Source organism: Emys orbicularis, chromosome 2 (genome assembly GCF_028017835.1).
Source record: "Emys orbicularis isolate rEmyOrb1 chromosome 2, rEmyOrb1.hap1, whole genome shotgun sequence".
NCBI lineage: Eukaryota > Metazoa > Chordata > Testudines > Emydidae > Emys > Emys orbicularis.
The window spans coordinates 135,110,044-135,122,008 of record NC_088684.1 but is presented as its reverse complement, the minus strand read 5'-3'; the positions used below and the strand labels follow the sequence as shown (position 1 = coordinate 135,122,008).

General features: G+C 57.4%; 1 protein-coding gene across 1 annotated transcript in view; it reads right to left on the bottom strand.

Annotated features, from left to right (window-relative positions):
- Window positions 1-8,674: 8,674 nt before the first annotated feature.
- DMTN (dematin actin binding protein) overlaps window positions 8,675-11,965 on the bottom strand; it is a 34,992-nt gene continuing 31,701 nt past the window's right edge. Inside the window, exon 17 of the mRNA XM_065399882.1 lies at window positions 8,675-11,605. Within this exon, the coding sequence (XP_065255954.1) occupies window positions 11,492-11,605 (114 nt within the window). The 3' untranslated portion in view covers window positions 8,675-11,491. The remainder of the gene's footprint in view (window positions 11,606-11,965) is intronic.

Sequence of the window (11,965 nt, the reverse complement as noted above, 5' to 3'; positions counted from 1 at the left end):
TACACTACACCCCTGGACACACAGCACAGTGCCCCCAGACACACCATGCCCTCCCCGGGCACACAGCCCAATGTACCCCTTTCTGCACACACAAGTTCCCAAACACACACACCTGTTCTCTCAGTGCATCTCCCAAAACACACAACCCAAGCCCTCCTCCCAGCACACACACACACAGCTCAAACACATCTCACTCCTACCCCTCAGCACCTCCGCCACACCAAAGCACGCAGCCCAGCCTTCCCCCAACAGCACCACGTTGCCCAGCCCAACGGGCCCATGTCCCCCTCTCCCGATCACAGTGCAGCTGGCAGGGGCTGCAATCCCAGCCCACCTGCGAGGGAAGGCCTGGAACCACCCGCCCTGGGGCAGATGCTCAGCCCCTCAGTTTGCCCCTTGCTCCTCTACACGTTTGAACACACAGACAGGCTCCTAATGGCTCTATGTGCCCGGTCCTGGGAGGTCACGCCGTGGGAGCCAGTCACAAGGGCCAGTGAGGGGAGAGATTGCATCGCATTCCTCCTTTGCCCTGGCCTGGCACAATGGGAGGTGGGGGAGGAAGTTTCTCATCAGCTGCAAGTCTATCTGATATAAGCAGCCTGCCCCGCTGCCTGGGACCGGGCTACAGATGAAGCGCCATCCTTACCCTCCAGCTGGGGAGGGTCAGGTCGGCGGCTTCTCGAGTCGTATTGACAGACCCGTGTTGTTTTCCGATGACACTCCCCTTTCACCTCCGTTCTAGCATGCCAGCACCTTTCCATCCATGGACACGTGGCTCTCTCCTCCGTCCTCCTCACCTACTCGGCTAGGGAATCACTCACGTCTCTTAGCCCCCAGTCTGGCCAGCCTCTCCTGCTACCACCCGCCCTGGTAGGAGAGCGCCGACTCACACCCAAGATCTCGCTCTTAGGCAACATTGCCTTTCACAACAATGGACGGAATCTACCGGGGCTCACAGTTCATCCAAGCAGGAAACAGGGAAGGGTTGTTCCCCATGGGCCGTTCTTCGGCCAGTCCCAATGGGGCTCCCACCACTTCCTTTGGGGGCTATTCTACAGCCTTGCAGGGTACGGCTGCACTGCAGCTGGAGGGGTGATTCCCAGCGTGGGCAGACATACACGGCAGTAGCTGTGAGCTAGTGCACTACAAACAGCCGTGCGGCCATGGCAGCACGGGCAGTGGGATCGGCTAGATGCCCTCAGACCTACCTACAATCTTGCGTGGGACTGGACTCAGGCGGCTAGCTCGTGCCCCTGCAGCTGCACTGCTTCTTTTAGTGCGCTGGCTCAATCAACGCTAGCACATGCCCGGGTACGCGAGCTAGAAAATGACGACTCCGGCGGCAGTGTGGATGTACCCAGAGATCTCGCTCTTAGGCAACATCTCCTGCTCTTTCCTTTGCCCTTTTCCAATTTCCCTCGGCTTTAACATTCTCCAGCAGCAGATCGGGTTGCAGTGTTGGATGGGGAGTGGCCACTGCCCCCAAACATTTCCATGGGGGCAGCTAAACAAACATGAATGTGCCCAGCACTGATGCACTCACACATCGGCTAGCAGCTGGAGCTATATTGGTTAGGATCTAATGCATAACCCAGCCAGTGGGCATGCCAGACCCGGTGGTTTGAGAAGGGGGCCGTGATCAGTGAACACAGTGCGCACCATCAGACCCATGGCAAGCCGTGTGGTCAGTAAGTGGCGCGAGGAAACGTCCTGGCTTCTTCACAGGATGGTCAAGCAGAGGAGAGGGCTGGGAAAGGTGCCCAAACTCCGTGTGTTGCAACGATGTTGGAAAGACTGATATGGAGCTGCCAAGTGCGCAGAAGCGAGACAGCCCCCGCTCCCCTCCCACCTCCCCAGTCCTGGCTCATAAAACAGAAGGGTTTACTGTGCTTTATTCCCACACCCCGCACCCTGTAGTTCTGAAGGCTGCAGACCTGCTGTCTCACGTTCCCCCGGGGCAAGAAAAGCCGAGGTCATATTTCATCATGGGATTCCAGTTTCAGATTCGGCCACGCCGGTCAAGAACACAGAACTGTGTCTGTCGTCCCCCCCATTCCCCCTTCCCACCACCCTGCTTCCTAATCCACAGATTGGACCACAAATCCGTTTGAGCTGGAATCCTTCCTTGCTGCTGAACCGGCCCCTCCATCCAGGATAGTCTCACCTCCCTGCCCAGCCCATCTAGCTCAGTATCCCCACCCCCCTGCTACTCCTGATCAGACCAGTGGGTCCAGCCTGGTCCCCACAGCTCTCTGCTGCGCTGGGTCAGACCAATAGGCCCACCAAGCCCCAGTCTCTACAGATCAGACCAGTGGGCCCATCTAGTCCCACGACCTGCCTGTTGCAGAGGCCAATAGCTGATGATTCAGAAGAAGGTGAAATCCTCCCCACACACGGACCAGAGTCATGTCGTGCGACTCCTCGGGAAGGCCTGGCTGCATCCAGGGGAGAGAGCAAATGTTGAAGCGCCTTGTAAATGGCTGGGGATGCAGCAGAGAGGTAGATGGCCCAGATCCTTGGAGCGGCATCAGGGCGGTTTGAGGGGGAGCAAGCACCTGGCTGAGGTGAGCCTGGTTCTCAGCACTGCAAGGAATCCTGTGCTGGCAGAGGTGGGGATTTCAGCTCCCTGCCCGTCCTTCGCACAAACCCACTGGGTGGAGAACGACCAACGAGCGGCTCAGAGACTGGGTGAAGGGAAGAGGAGAGCGAAGCGGCCGGCGACATGGCAAGGGAGGGTGGGTGGGCGGATGTGGGAAACGGAACAGAGGAAGAGAGAGAGGTGGGCAGTCAGCCAGCACAGGGGCTGCTGGGCTCCCCCAGGGGGTGGCGGCTGAGTGATGCATGATTCCTCTTCTCCGGCCCACTCTCTATGCAGCTTGGGCTCACTTCTCTTTGTATACCATCCTCTCCTTTGGCGCCACCCCCTTGCATTCCCAGAGCCCCAGCATCCTACCTGGGCCCCATCTGCAGCTCAAGGGAGCAAAACGCTCTGACACTGCTCAGCAATCCTGCAGCCTGGGTCAGTCTGGGGTTCAACAGGAGCTTGGCCTCATCCATCCTGTCCCCAGCTGCTGCTCCCGTGCCTTCCTCCCAGCCTGCCTGACCCCTGGATCCTCCCCAGGCTTGGGCCTCTGCACCATCAGTGCATGCACCTGCCACAGGGGGTGCTGCAGAGCCATGCAGGGCCCTGGGACAAAGAGAGAGATGCTCAGAGGAGAGGGAGGGATTTGGGACAGGGGCGCAAGGGCAGGCAGGGAGCATGTGCAAACTGTCACTGCCTGCAGGAGAGAAAACATCTGGGAGGGAGATGGGTTTAGCAAAGCAGGAGGGGATCCAAACATCTGGACTTCCCTAGAAACAGGGCAAGGCGGGGGGGGGGGGGGTAATGACTAATTCTCTGCACCTTGTCCAGGGGCAGCAGGGCAGGGGGGCACTGGGAAGCGGGGGGGGGGGGGTTGTTTTCTGGAAATCAAGAAGGGAGAACTCGGGCGAGGGAGACATCCCTGTGCACAGCACAAGCAGAGCCAGCATGCTCCTCCAGCGCAGATCCAGGGAGCCCCGGGAAGGGAATCCAGCCCACCTCTGCCAGGCCAGGCAGGGGGCCCTGTGCACTGAGCACTCCCTGCTGCTCCCCTCTGGTCTCCCCCTCTCCTCATTTCCCTCTTTCCTCCCCCCACCCCAGCAGAGTCTGAATTCCTCTGTGATGACATCCCCTCCACTCCCAGCACCGCTCCTCTTCCCCCCCCACCCCTGCCCAGGGGCCACATCTCCCCTCAACTCTCGCCTTGTACCTGCTCATGCCTTATCCCCCAGCTCCCCAGAACCCCGCACCAAGCCCACTGGCACCCACAGCTACGAGCAAGAAGCCCAGCTCTGACAGGACCTGCCCTGCCATTAACTCTCCTCCCCCCAGCCCCCCCCCACGTCAATGATGGTCTGTCACAAGCTCATTCAGGGGCTCACCCACCGCCTGGCACCCAGAGAGCAACGCGCTTCAGGAACACATGACATGGGGGCTGGGGGAGGAAGCCACCCAACGTGCAAGGGATGAGTCAGAGCATTTAGCGCCCACGGGGCTGTGGGAAGCAGCGCTCCTCCTCTGTAATGTCAGCAACGGGAGAGCTCTGTGCACGCGTGCACTGCATTTCATGTGGGTTTAGTACGATGGACTTGTGTGTGTGTGCACGAGATCATGTGCACCCCGTGCTTTGTCGCACATGTATGCGTGCACAAAGGTGTGTGCGCCCATGTGAGCTCACTCGCTTTGTCACACGTGCATGCAGGTTTGTGTGCTTGTGTGTGCACAGGTGGCTGTCTAAATGACAGGGTGTGCACGTGGCTGTGTCTACACGCCTACGAGCGTGTGTGCCTGCAGACGTGTGCTCACGCTTGTGTGTCAGCGTGCCTGTGCTGGTATGAGCGTCGTTCCCTGGCGCTGAAAGCCTGGCTGCTGCAATCCAAGGGGTCTCCGACTCGCCCCTGACAACGCGCCATCCACAAACATCCCAGGCCAAGTAAATGCTACAGAGATTGAAAACAGCTGCCTCGGTTTCCATGGAGAGAATGAGCAGTTGAAGGTAAACGCATCTGCCCCCATTCCCGTCTCCTCCCGCAATAGCTGCTGCCTGCAGCAACGTGCCCTGTCCGGGTCCCCATGCCCCGATCCCATGTCTAGCAGGCCCCTTACTGGGAACCGTAGGAGCAACTTTCACAGCGGCCCAAAGAACAGGAACTGCCGTGGAGCTGGGGAAGTCTAGACAGTGCAGGGAAAGGCACATGGAAAATCCAGCTCCTCCACCAGCCCATTCCTAACACCTTGTTCCCCTGCTGTTGTCAGCGATGGCTGGGCCACTGTCCATTCAGAGGCTCCAGGTGATGTGCCCTGAAGGCGTGCGCCCGTGTTCGGGGGAGGTGGGTGCTGAGCTCCCCAGGGAAAGGGGTCATGCCATAGACCCCGGTGTGCTGCCTGAGGCTTCCATCACCCAGCTCCAGAGTGCCCATGGGACCAGCCCCAAGCGCCTCCTCTTTAAAGTAGTGCAAAAGCCAGAGACACCGAACTCAGCCAGGTGTTGGCGGAGGGATACAGTCTTCCAGCAATGCTAGCAGGAGAAGGAACGAAGCCCACTCATTTATGCAAAGGCTTCACTGTCATCTTGTCGTCGTCCCTACTCCCCGCCCTGCACACACACACACACACACACACACACACACACACACAGGTCTGTTCATCTGTGTGTCACCATCTCAGATTGGGAATTCCCTGGAGCAGACGCTGGTTTTATATAGCACATTTGTGCAGCACCTAGCACACTGGGGCCTGATCCTTGACTGAGACCTCTATTATTATTTACATGACAGTACCACCCGGAGGCCTCAAGTGAAATCAAGGCCCCACTCTGCTAAGCACATAGTAAGAGACAGCCCCTGCTTTAAAGAGCTCACAATCCAAGACGGACAATGGGTGGGAGGGGAAACAGAGGCACAGAGAGAGGAAGCGACTTGCCCAAGGTCATCCAGCAGATTACTGGCAGAGTCAGAGATAGAATCCAGGAGTCCTGGCTCCCAGTCTGACGCCCCATCCGCTCGACCGCACTGCCAAATAATAATAGCCTGAGTTTCAGAGGGAGACAAAACTTGGCTAAGCGGGATGGGACAGGGGCTGGCTTTCAGGTGAGCCCCAAGGGCACATATAAAATCAGGATGCTAAACACTTGCTAAAAGTGTGCCCTGTTGCAAGGAAACACACAAACACCCTGCACGCTACAGATCTCAGCGTCCCAGGCACCAGTGCAGGTCTGTTGTCACCAACAGATTGGCCAGCTCCCTATGCAGGGCTCTCTTTTTGCCAGATCCCACCATGGGCACAGGGGTATATCGAGCCCCTTGGGACCGAGCCAGCATGGTCATGGCAACCTTTGGATAGCCCAGAGATGTCGGAATGCAGCAATCCCCCATCTGCAGTGCATTCCCAGCAACAGCAGGGGGGTGGAGAAAAGGTGAAGGAAGACTGGGATGGGTCTGAGATGCCAGTGTTTTAAGGCCATTCAGCAGCTAGTGCTTGATCTCGATACCTTTCTCCCAGGTCACCTTTAGGGACTGGGAAAGCTGCCAGGAATTCAGATGCAAGGCTCAGAGCTGGGTGCACAAACCAGACAGAACCACCCCCATCAGGGGCCTCTGTCAGTCCTTTAAAGGGAGATCAGCCAGGATCGGGATGTGACTCCCACCTCCTCCCGGATAAAGTCTTCTCCTGCACTATCACCCCCTATGCAGCAGAAGCCAGGGATGGGGAAACAACCACTTCTGCAGGGATCTCATCTCAGCCCCGACATCCCACTCTGCCACCCAGTGCTGCTGTAGGGAGCTCAGCACCTGGATGTGAGACCGTGAGGCCCTCTGTATCCCATGCCAGAATGACCCCATTCCCAGGGAAGTCACTTCCCTCCAATCCCAGGTTCTCCTAATTTGATCTCTGCTTCCTGAGCCATCTCAGCGGCTCAAGGCCTGGACTCCAGATTTCTGGGCTGTGGTGGCCAACTGCAAGATGACTCATACCACGAAGGGATAAGGGAGGACGACTGCAGAGAAGACATGGCAGTTCTGGAATTCCCTCTCTGGGCAGCGTGTTCCCAAGCGGCAGAGAGAAGGGCTCTTCCAGGCATGGGTCACAGCCCTCACCTCTGGAGATCCCTGGCCTCCCAACCAAATACCCCAGAGCAGAGAACCACCCGAGAGTGCTTTCGAATGAGCCCACTCTGCAAGAGAGAGGCGGCACCGATGGCACGTTGGCACCGCTACATGTGTGTCAACGCCTTGCTCCCGGGCAACACGCAACGTGCGCTCAACCACCTGGAAAAGGAACACGCCAGCCGCTGTCTAACCACACCGGCGGTGGCAGGCACATGCCAGCCATGGGGCTGGCGCAATTTGTCGAGCGAGGGGTGCTGACAGCCATTGAACCAAACCCTGGATATGATGGAAACCGCTTCAAGCCAGGGAGTGTGGCAGCCCCCACCCCAGCACCCCTCGTTCCAGCACCTATGGGTGCCAGAGAGCACAGGCAGAGGTGCTGAGTTCAACTCTCACCCACTGGCACCCGCCCACCCCGGTTACCGCCAGCCCCGCTCCGCGGAGGGGTTCCCAGCCCCGGGGGCTGGCAAGGGGAGCGCTACCTTTCTGCTTCTCCATGGCGCCGGCTGCAGGGGGGGCACTGGGGCAGCCTCCGGCGTGGGCCACTCACATAGCGCTGGGCGCCCTCTCCTCCGCGGGCGCCGGAGCCGGTGAAGCCGGGCGCACAGGAGCGGCGCAGCCCCGGCCCCAGCGTAGCCCATGCCGGGAGGGGAGGGGGCCGAGCCCGGGATTCCAGGAGGAAGGGCCGGCGCCAGCCGCCGACTCCCCGGAGCAGCACCGCCACCTGCAGGGCGCAACGTCCGGCTGCAGGCGCGGGCTCAGGTTTGGGTCCGAGCCCCCAGAAAACATCAGCACTCAAGACCCGGGTCCTAGGAGCCGCTTGGCGGGTAGGTCCCACTGTGACTCGTGTGCCAGCCCTGTTATTCTGCAGTGTGGACGCAGCTCACGCCCCACTCCTGAGTCAGAAGGGCTGTGGCATGCAGAATGGGTTAGCGTGGGCCTAGGGTGACCAGATGTCCCAATTTTATAGAGGGTATTTTTCTTATATAGGCTCCTATTACCCCCCACCCCCTGTCCCGATTTTTCACATTTGCTGTCTGGTCACCCTACATGGGCCTGGGAAAACCAGGTCCAAAAGGAATGGGAGGCAGGACTCCTGGGTTCTTTTTCTGGCTCTGCCGTTGATTTGCTCTGTGATCTTGGGCAAGTCACTTCCCTGGGCTGTGCCTGTGACATGGAAATGGTGGTACTCACAGGGACCCCCGCTGGGTTTCACAGCTTGAGCAGGACCATCTACACGGCTCCTTTTAACCCCATAGTCACATAGTGCACGAGCCCCACCAGCCTGAGTCAGTTCAGTTGACCCCGGGCTCTGAGAGTGTCTGCCACAGGTTTTGTGCAGTGCAGACGTACCCTGCATGTGTGTGTGTGGGGGGGGGACAGACGACAGGTTGTGAGACTTAACTCGCTAATGGCTGGGAAGTGCATCCAGATGGGAAACACTGAGAAGGGCAAGGGATCAATATTAATAACTGGACACTTCTGGTGCGTCTACACTGCAGCTGGGAGCCAGCCTTCCAACCCAGGTAGGCTAGTGGGGCTTGAGCTAGCATGCTAAAAATAGCAGTGTGGATTTTATGGCTTGGACTGCAGTTCTGGCTCTCAAGCCTAGGGGGTCAGTGGCCTAAGAGGGAGTGTTTCCTAGTGCTTAGAGCAGTAGATTAGGAATCAGGGACTCCTGGGTTTTTACTCCTAGCTCTTGGAGCTAAATAGAGTTTAGTGGCCAGAACAGAAAAAATGAGCAGCCCAGACTCCTGGGTGCAATTCCTGACTCTGACGCACTGCATTATCTTGGGCAAGTCCCTCCTCTTCGGACCTCGCTTTCCCAACCTGTAACATTGAATTACAAATATCCCCTCCTGCGAGGGTGAGGCTGAATTTCTTAAGGCCTGTGAACCGCTTTGCAGTCCTTGTCTGGAAGGTGCAAAATGCTATTTAACACCACTCTAAAGCGAACAGGAATAAAAATCAGCAGAGGTGGGTGTTGAATAAAGCCATTTCACCTTTAATTATAAGCAAAAAATCACTCTCACGTGGAATCTCCGACACCAGCAAAAAATAAACAGAGAAAGGGGAATCACTGTATTCAAATCAGAAAAAAATCCATATTTATATATATATATTTATAGATATGTCATATAAGTAGCAGTGAAAGGCAAGTATGGGCCAGGGATTTCCCAATAAATTACATTCTTTACATCCCGACAGAGTGTAGTGGTGGGGCAGTGGTTGAAAAGGGAAAGCGCAGGGGGGTGGGTCTCAGGCCAGCACTGCGGAGCAGATGTGGTGCACAGTAGAAAAAGGACCCAGGAGGGGGACTGAAAGGAGCAGCAGACCAGGAAATCGTTTGGCTAATGGGGGGCCAGTTCCCCTATTCGACCGCTGGTTATTTTGACTTTTAAAAATACCCCCAAAGCAAAGGAAATTGTTAGCTCCTTGGGTTTGTTCCTGGAGGCATGTAAGGTGCTATTAGCCCAGATGGGATGGCGATCAGACCACTAGACTATCCTGCATGTGCCCCACATAGGGAGCTCCCACAGACGTCCATGTGCAGGATCGGGCTGCAAGGCCAATATCCTGCCAACAGCTGACATTTCAGAGAAAAGTGTGGCTCACCTCTCTACAATGCTCCTGCTCCGCTGGGTAAGGGTCTGCCCGAGACAGGCCAGCTGATCCAAACATAGGCTCATTGGATCCCCTTTGATCAATACCCTATCTGGAAGGGGGAGTCTCCCGGCTGTTTACTCTTTGCTTGGTTGAGAGATCTCAGAGGTGGCTCTGAGGTGGGGAGTGCAGCTAGGCTGGAAGCCGAGCTTGCCCTCTGGCAAACAAGAAGCATAGCGTGGAACAACCCCCCAGGATACTGGTAAGTTTCCTGCCCTTTCCAAGACACACTGCTCCTTGCAGGCGGCTCTGAAGCGTGCGGGGAACGGGGCTTGGGCGGGGTTGTGTGCAGGATGCAGAGCAATCTTGGGTGATTATTTCCAAACTCCAGGGCCTGGCAATGAGGCCGGGGTCCACAAGGGATCAGCACCACATCAGTCTCTGCTGGTCACTGCACAGGGCCTGGCTTCCTAGCTACTGAGGCAGCTGCACAGAGCCCCCTGCCTTGGCATCCTCTCTGCTCCTTCACCTAGCATTGACACAGGCATCCCCTCACCCGCACCAGCTCTAAAATATTGTCACTGCCTGATGAAGTTCCATCCTTGGGCATAGCGAGAGCTGGCTTGTCTGAGCCCTGGTTGGTTACACACTGCATCTGGGAAGCCAGAGTCGAACCTCACCTGGCGTGTCAGCAGGGGACAGCCTGCAGTTTGTGGCAGTGTACTGATGGTGTGGTTTCCACAGCAGAGGGTTATTGCACCCCACGGGGTACACGGGGAGAGGGAAATCGTAGCCGGGAGGCCTGAGGAGGACAGAGTGAGATGGCTGCCAGAGATCGCATGCCAGGCTGGAGAGAACGTGATGGGCTGCCTTTAGGCTCCCCTCCAGCCTCAAGCCCTGAGTCTCTCACTGCTCAGGCAAACTCCTCTGCCAAACCTGGGGAAAGGCCTTGGGCTTGGCGGGGCGGCCGCTGGGCTTTGACTGAGGCTCCACAAAGGGGCAGGAGCAAAATCATCAACTACTAAGGCCTGAAACAATCGAGCTAAGAGCAACCCTCCCCCAGAGGCAGCTGCAAGGGGTGGGGAGTGGGGGCTGTAGCCTTAATGGGGAGCTCTGTGGTTTGAGAGCCTGGGCCATTGGGTTGAGAACTTGGGAGGTGCTCGGTCATGTCCACCTAGGGATTGAATTTAGGGGGAGGGATGGTGGGAGTGGGGAGAGGAGGGGGAGGCCAGGCGCGAGCGAGAGTGAGACAGAGATGACCTCAGAAGGGTTGGTTCTGATTCTCCAGTTCTCTCCAGCGAGAGGTTCTTGTGCCCCCTCCCAGCTCCACCGAAGGGCATTTGATTACGAGGACGGGACCCCGCCTGCAGGTGGGTCCATGGGGAGTGGCTGCTAATGAAGATCATGGCTCTTTGGAGCCTACTCTAGGCAAATGGCAACCCCATTGGTGACCGGCCACTCAGAAACGCAGCCATGGCGACACCCGGCAGCCCCCGTGGCCCACGTCGGAGTTACAGCTATTCAGATATATACATGTGCCCTACCCAGTGTTGACAGGGCAGGAAGCTGGCCCTGAGAGGAGCAGTAAGGCTGGGAGCAGGGTCCTGAAGTGGGGGAGCCAGTCAGGGCCCAGCAGCAAGGTAGAAGCAGCCCTGACTTCCCTTACACCTAAACCAACATGCGTCCAGCAACCGAACAGTACGGTGTGTCCCTGTTCTGTCCAGCCAGGGCCCCTGCCAGAGTCCCCTCCAGTAGCTATGGCTCCCATCCTGGCTGAACCAGCCGCGACCCCAACAGGCAAAGAGGGACACTGATGCCCTGCCCCCGAGAAGCCCCTACACATCACCCAGCCCAGGGACCTTGGCTGACTAGGGTCTGCTTGCTCCTCCCTCCACTTGTTCAACTCTCCCTCCCCTGGCTCCATTAAAAGAGGTTTGACCCAGACTGAGCAGCCCACCAGCGTTGCCAGCGGCCCCCCCCGAGCGTGTGAGGGGGAAGGTTTGGGCAGGGAGAGGCTCTCCGATATCCCCTAGGGAGAGGCAAAACTGGGAATGAGGGATCAACGTGCCTGAGGGGCTTCGGGGAAGGGAGGCAGGTGTTAAAACTGGCTCAGTAGCCCTAAAGCAGCTGTGATGCGAGATTGTGTTTGACACTAACTGAGATCACGGCTAGGGTTGGCTCAGGCCGGGCACGCGGCTCAGAACAGGAAAGCTTTCTTCTTCAGCTCGTTCCGCTTCCACAGGGCCAGCTTGCTGAACTCCTCCAGGGACATCTCGAAGACACGCAGGAAATCCTCTGGGGACAGGTGCCTCTGGAGGGAGAGAAACAGTGGGTGTTATTCACCAGTCACTCTGTGTGTGTGTGTGTGCATGTGCCAGATCAGAGTGTGTGTGTGTCTGTGTGTGTGTGCACCAGATCAGTGTGTGTGTGCACACAAAATCTGTGTGTGTGTATGTGCACCAGATCAGAGTGTGTGTGTGTGTCTGTGTGTGTGTATGTGTGTGTGCCAGATCAGTGTGTGTGTGTATGATTGTGTGCACCAGATCAGTGTGTGTGTGCACACAAAATCTGTGTGTGTGTGTGCACCAGATCAGTGCCTGTGGGTAAATGCCAGATCAGTGTGTATGCAGGTGTATGAGGTCAGTTTGTGTGTATGTCTCTGTGCCAGATC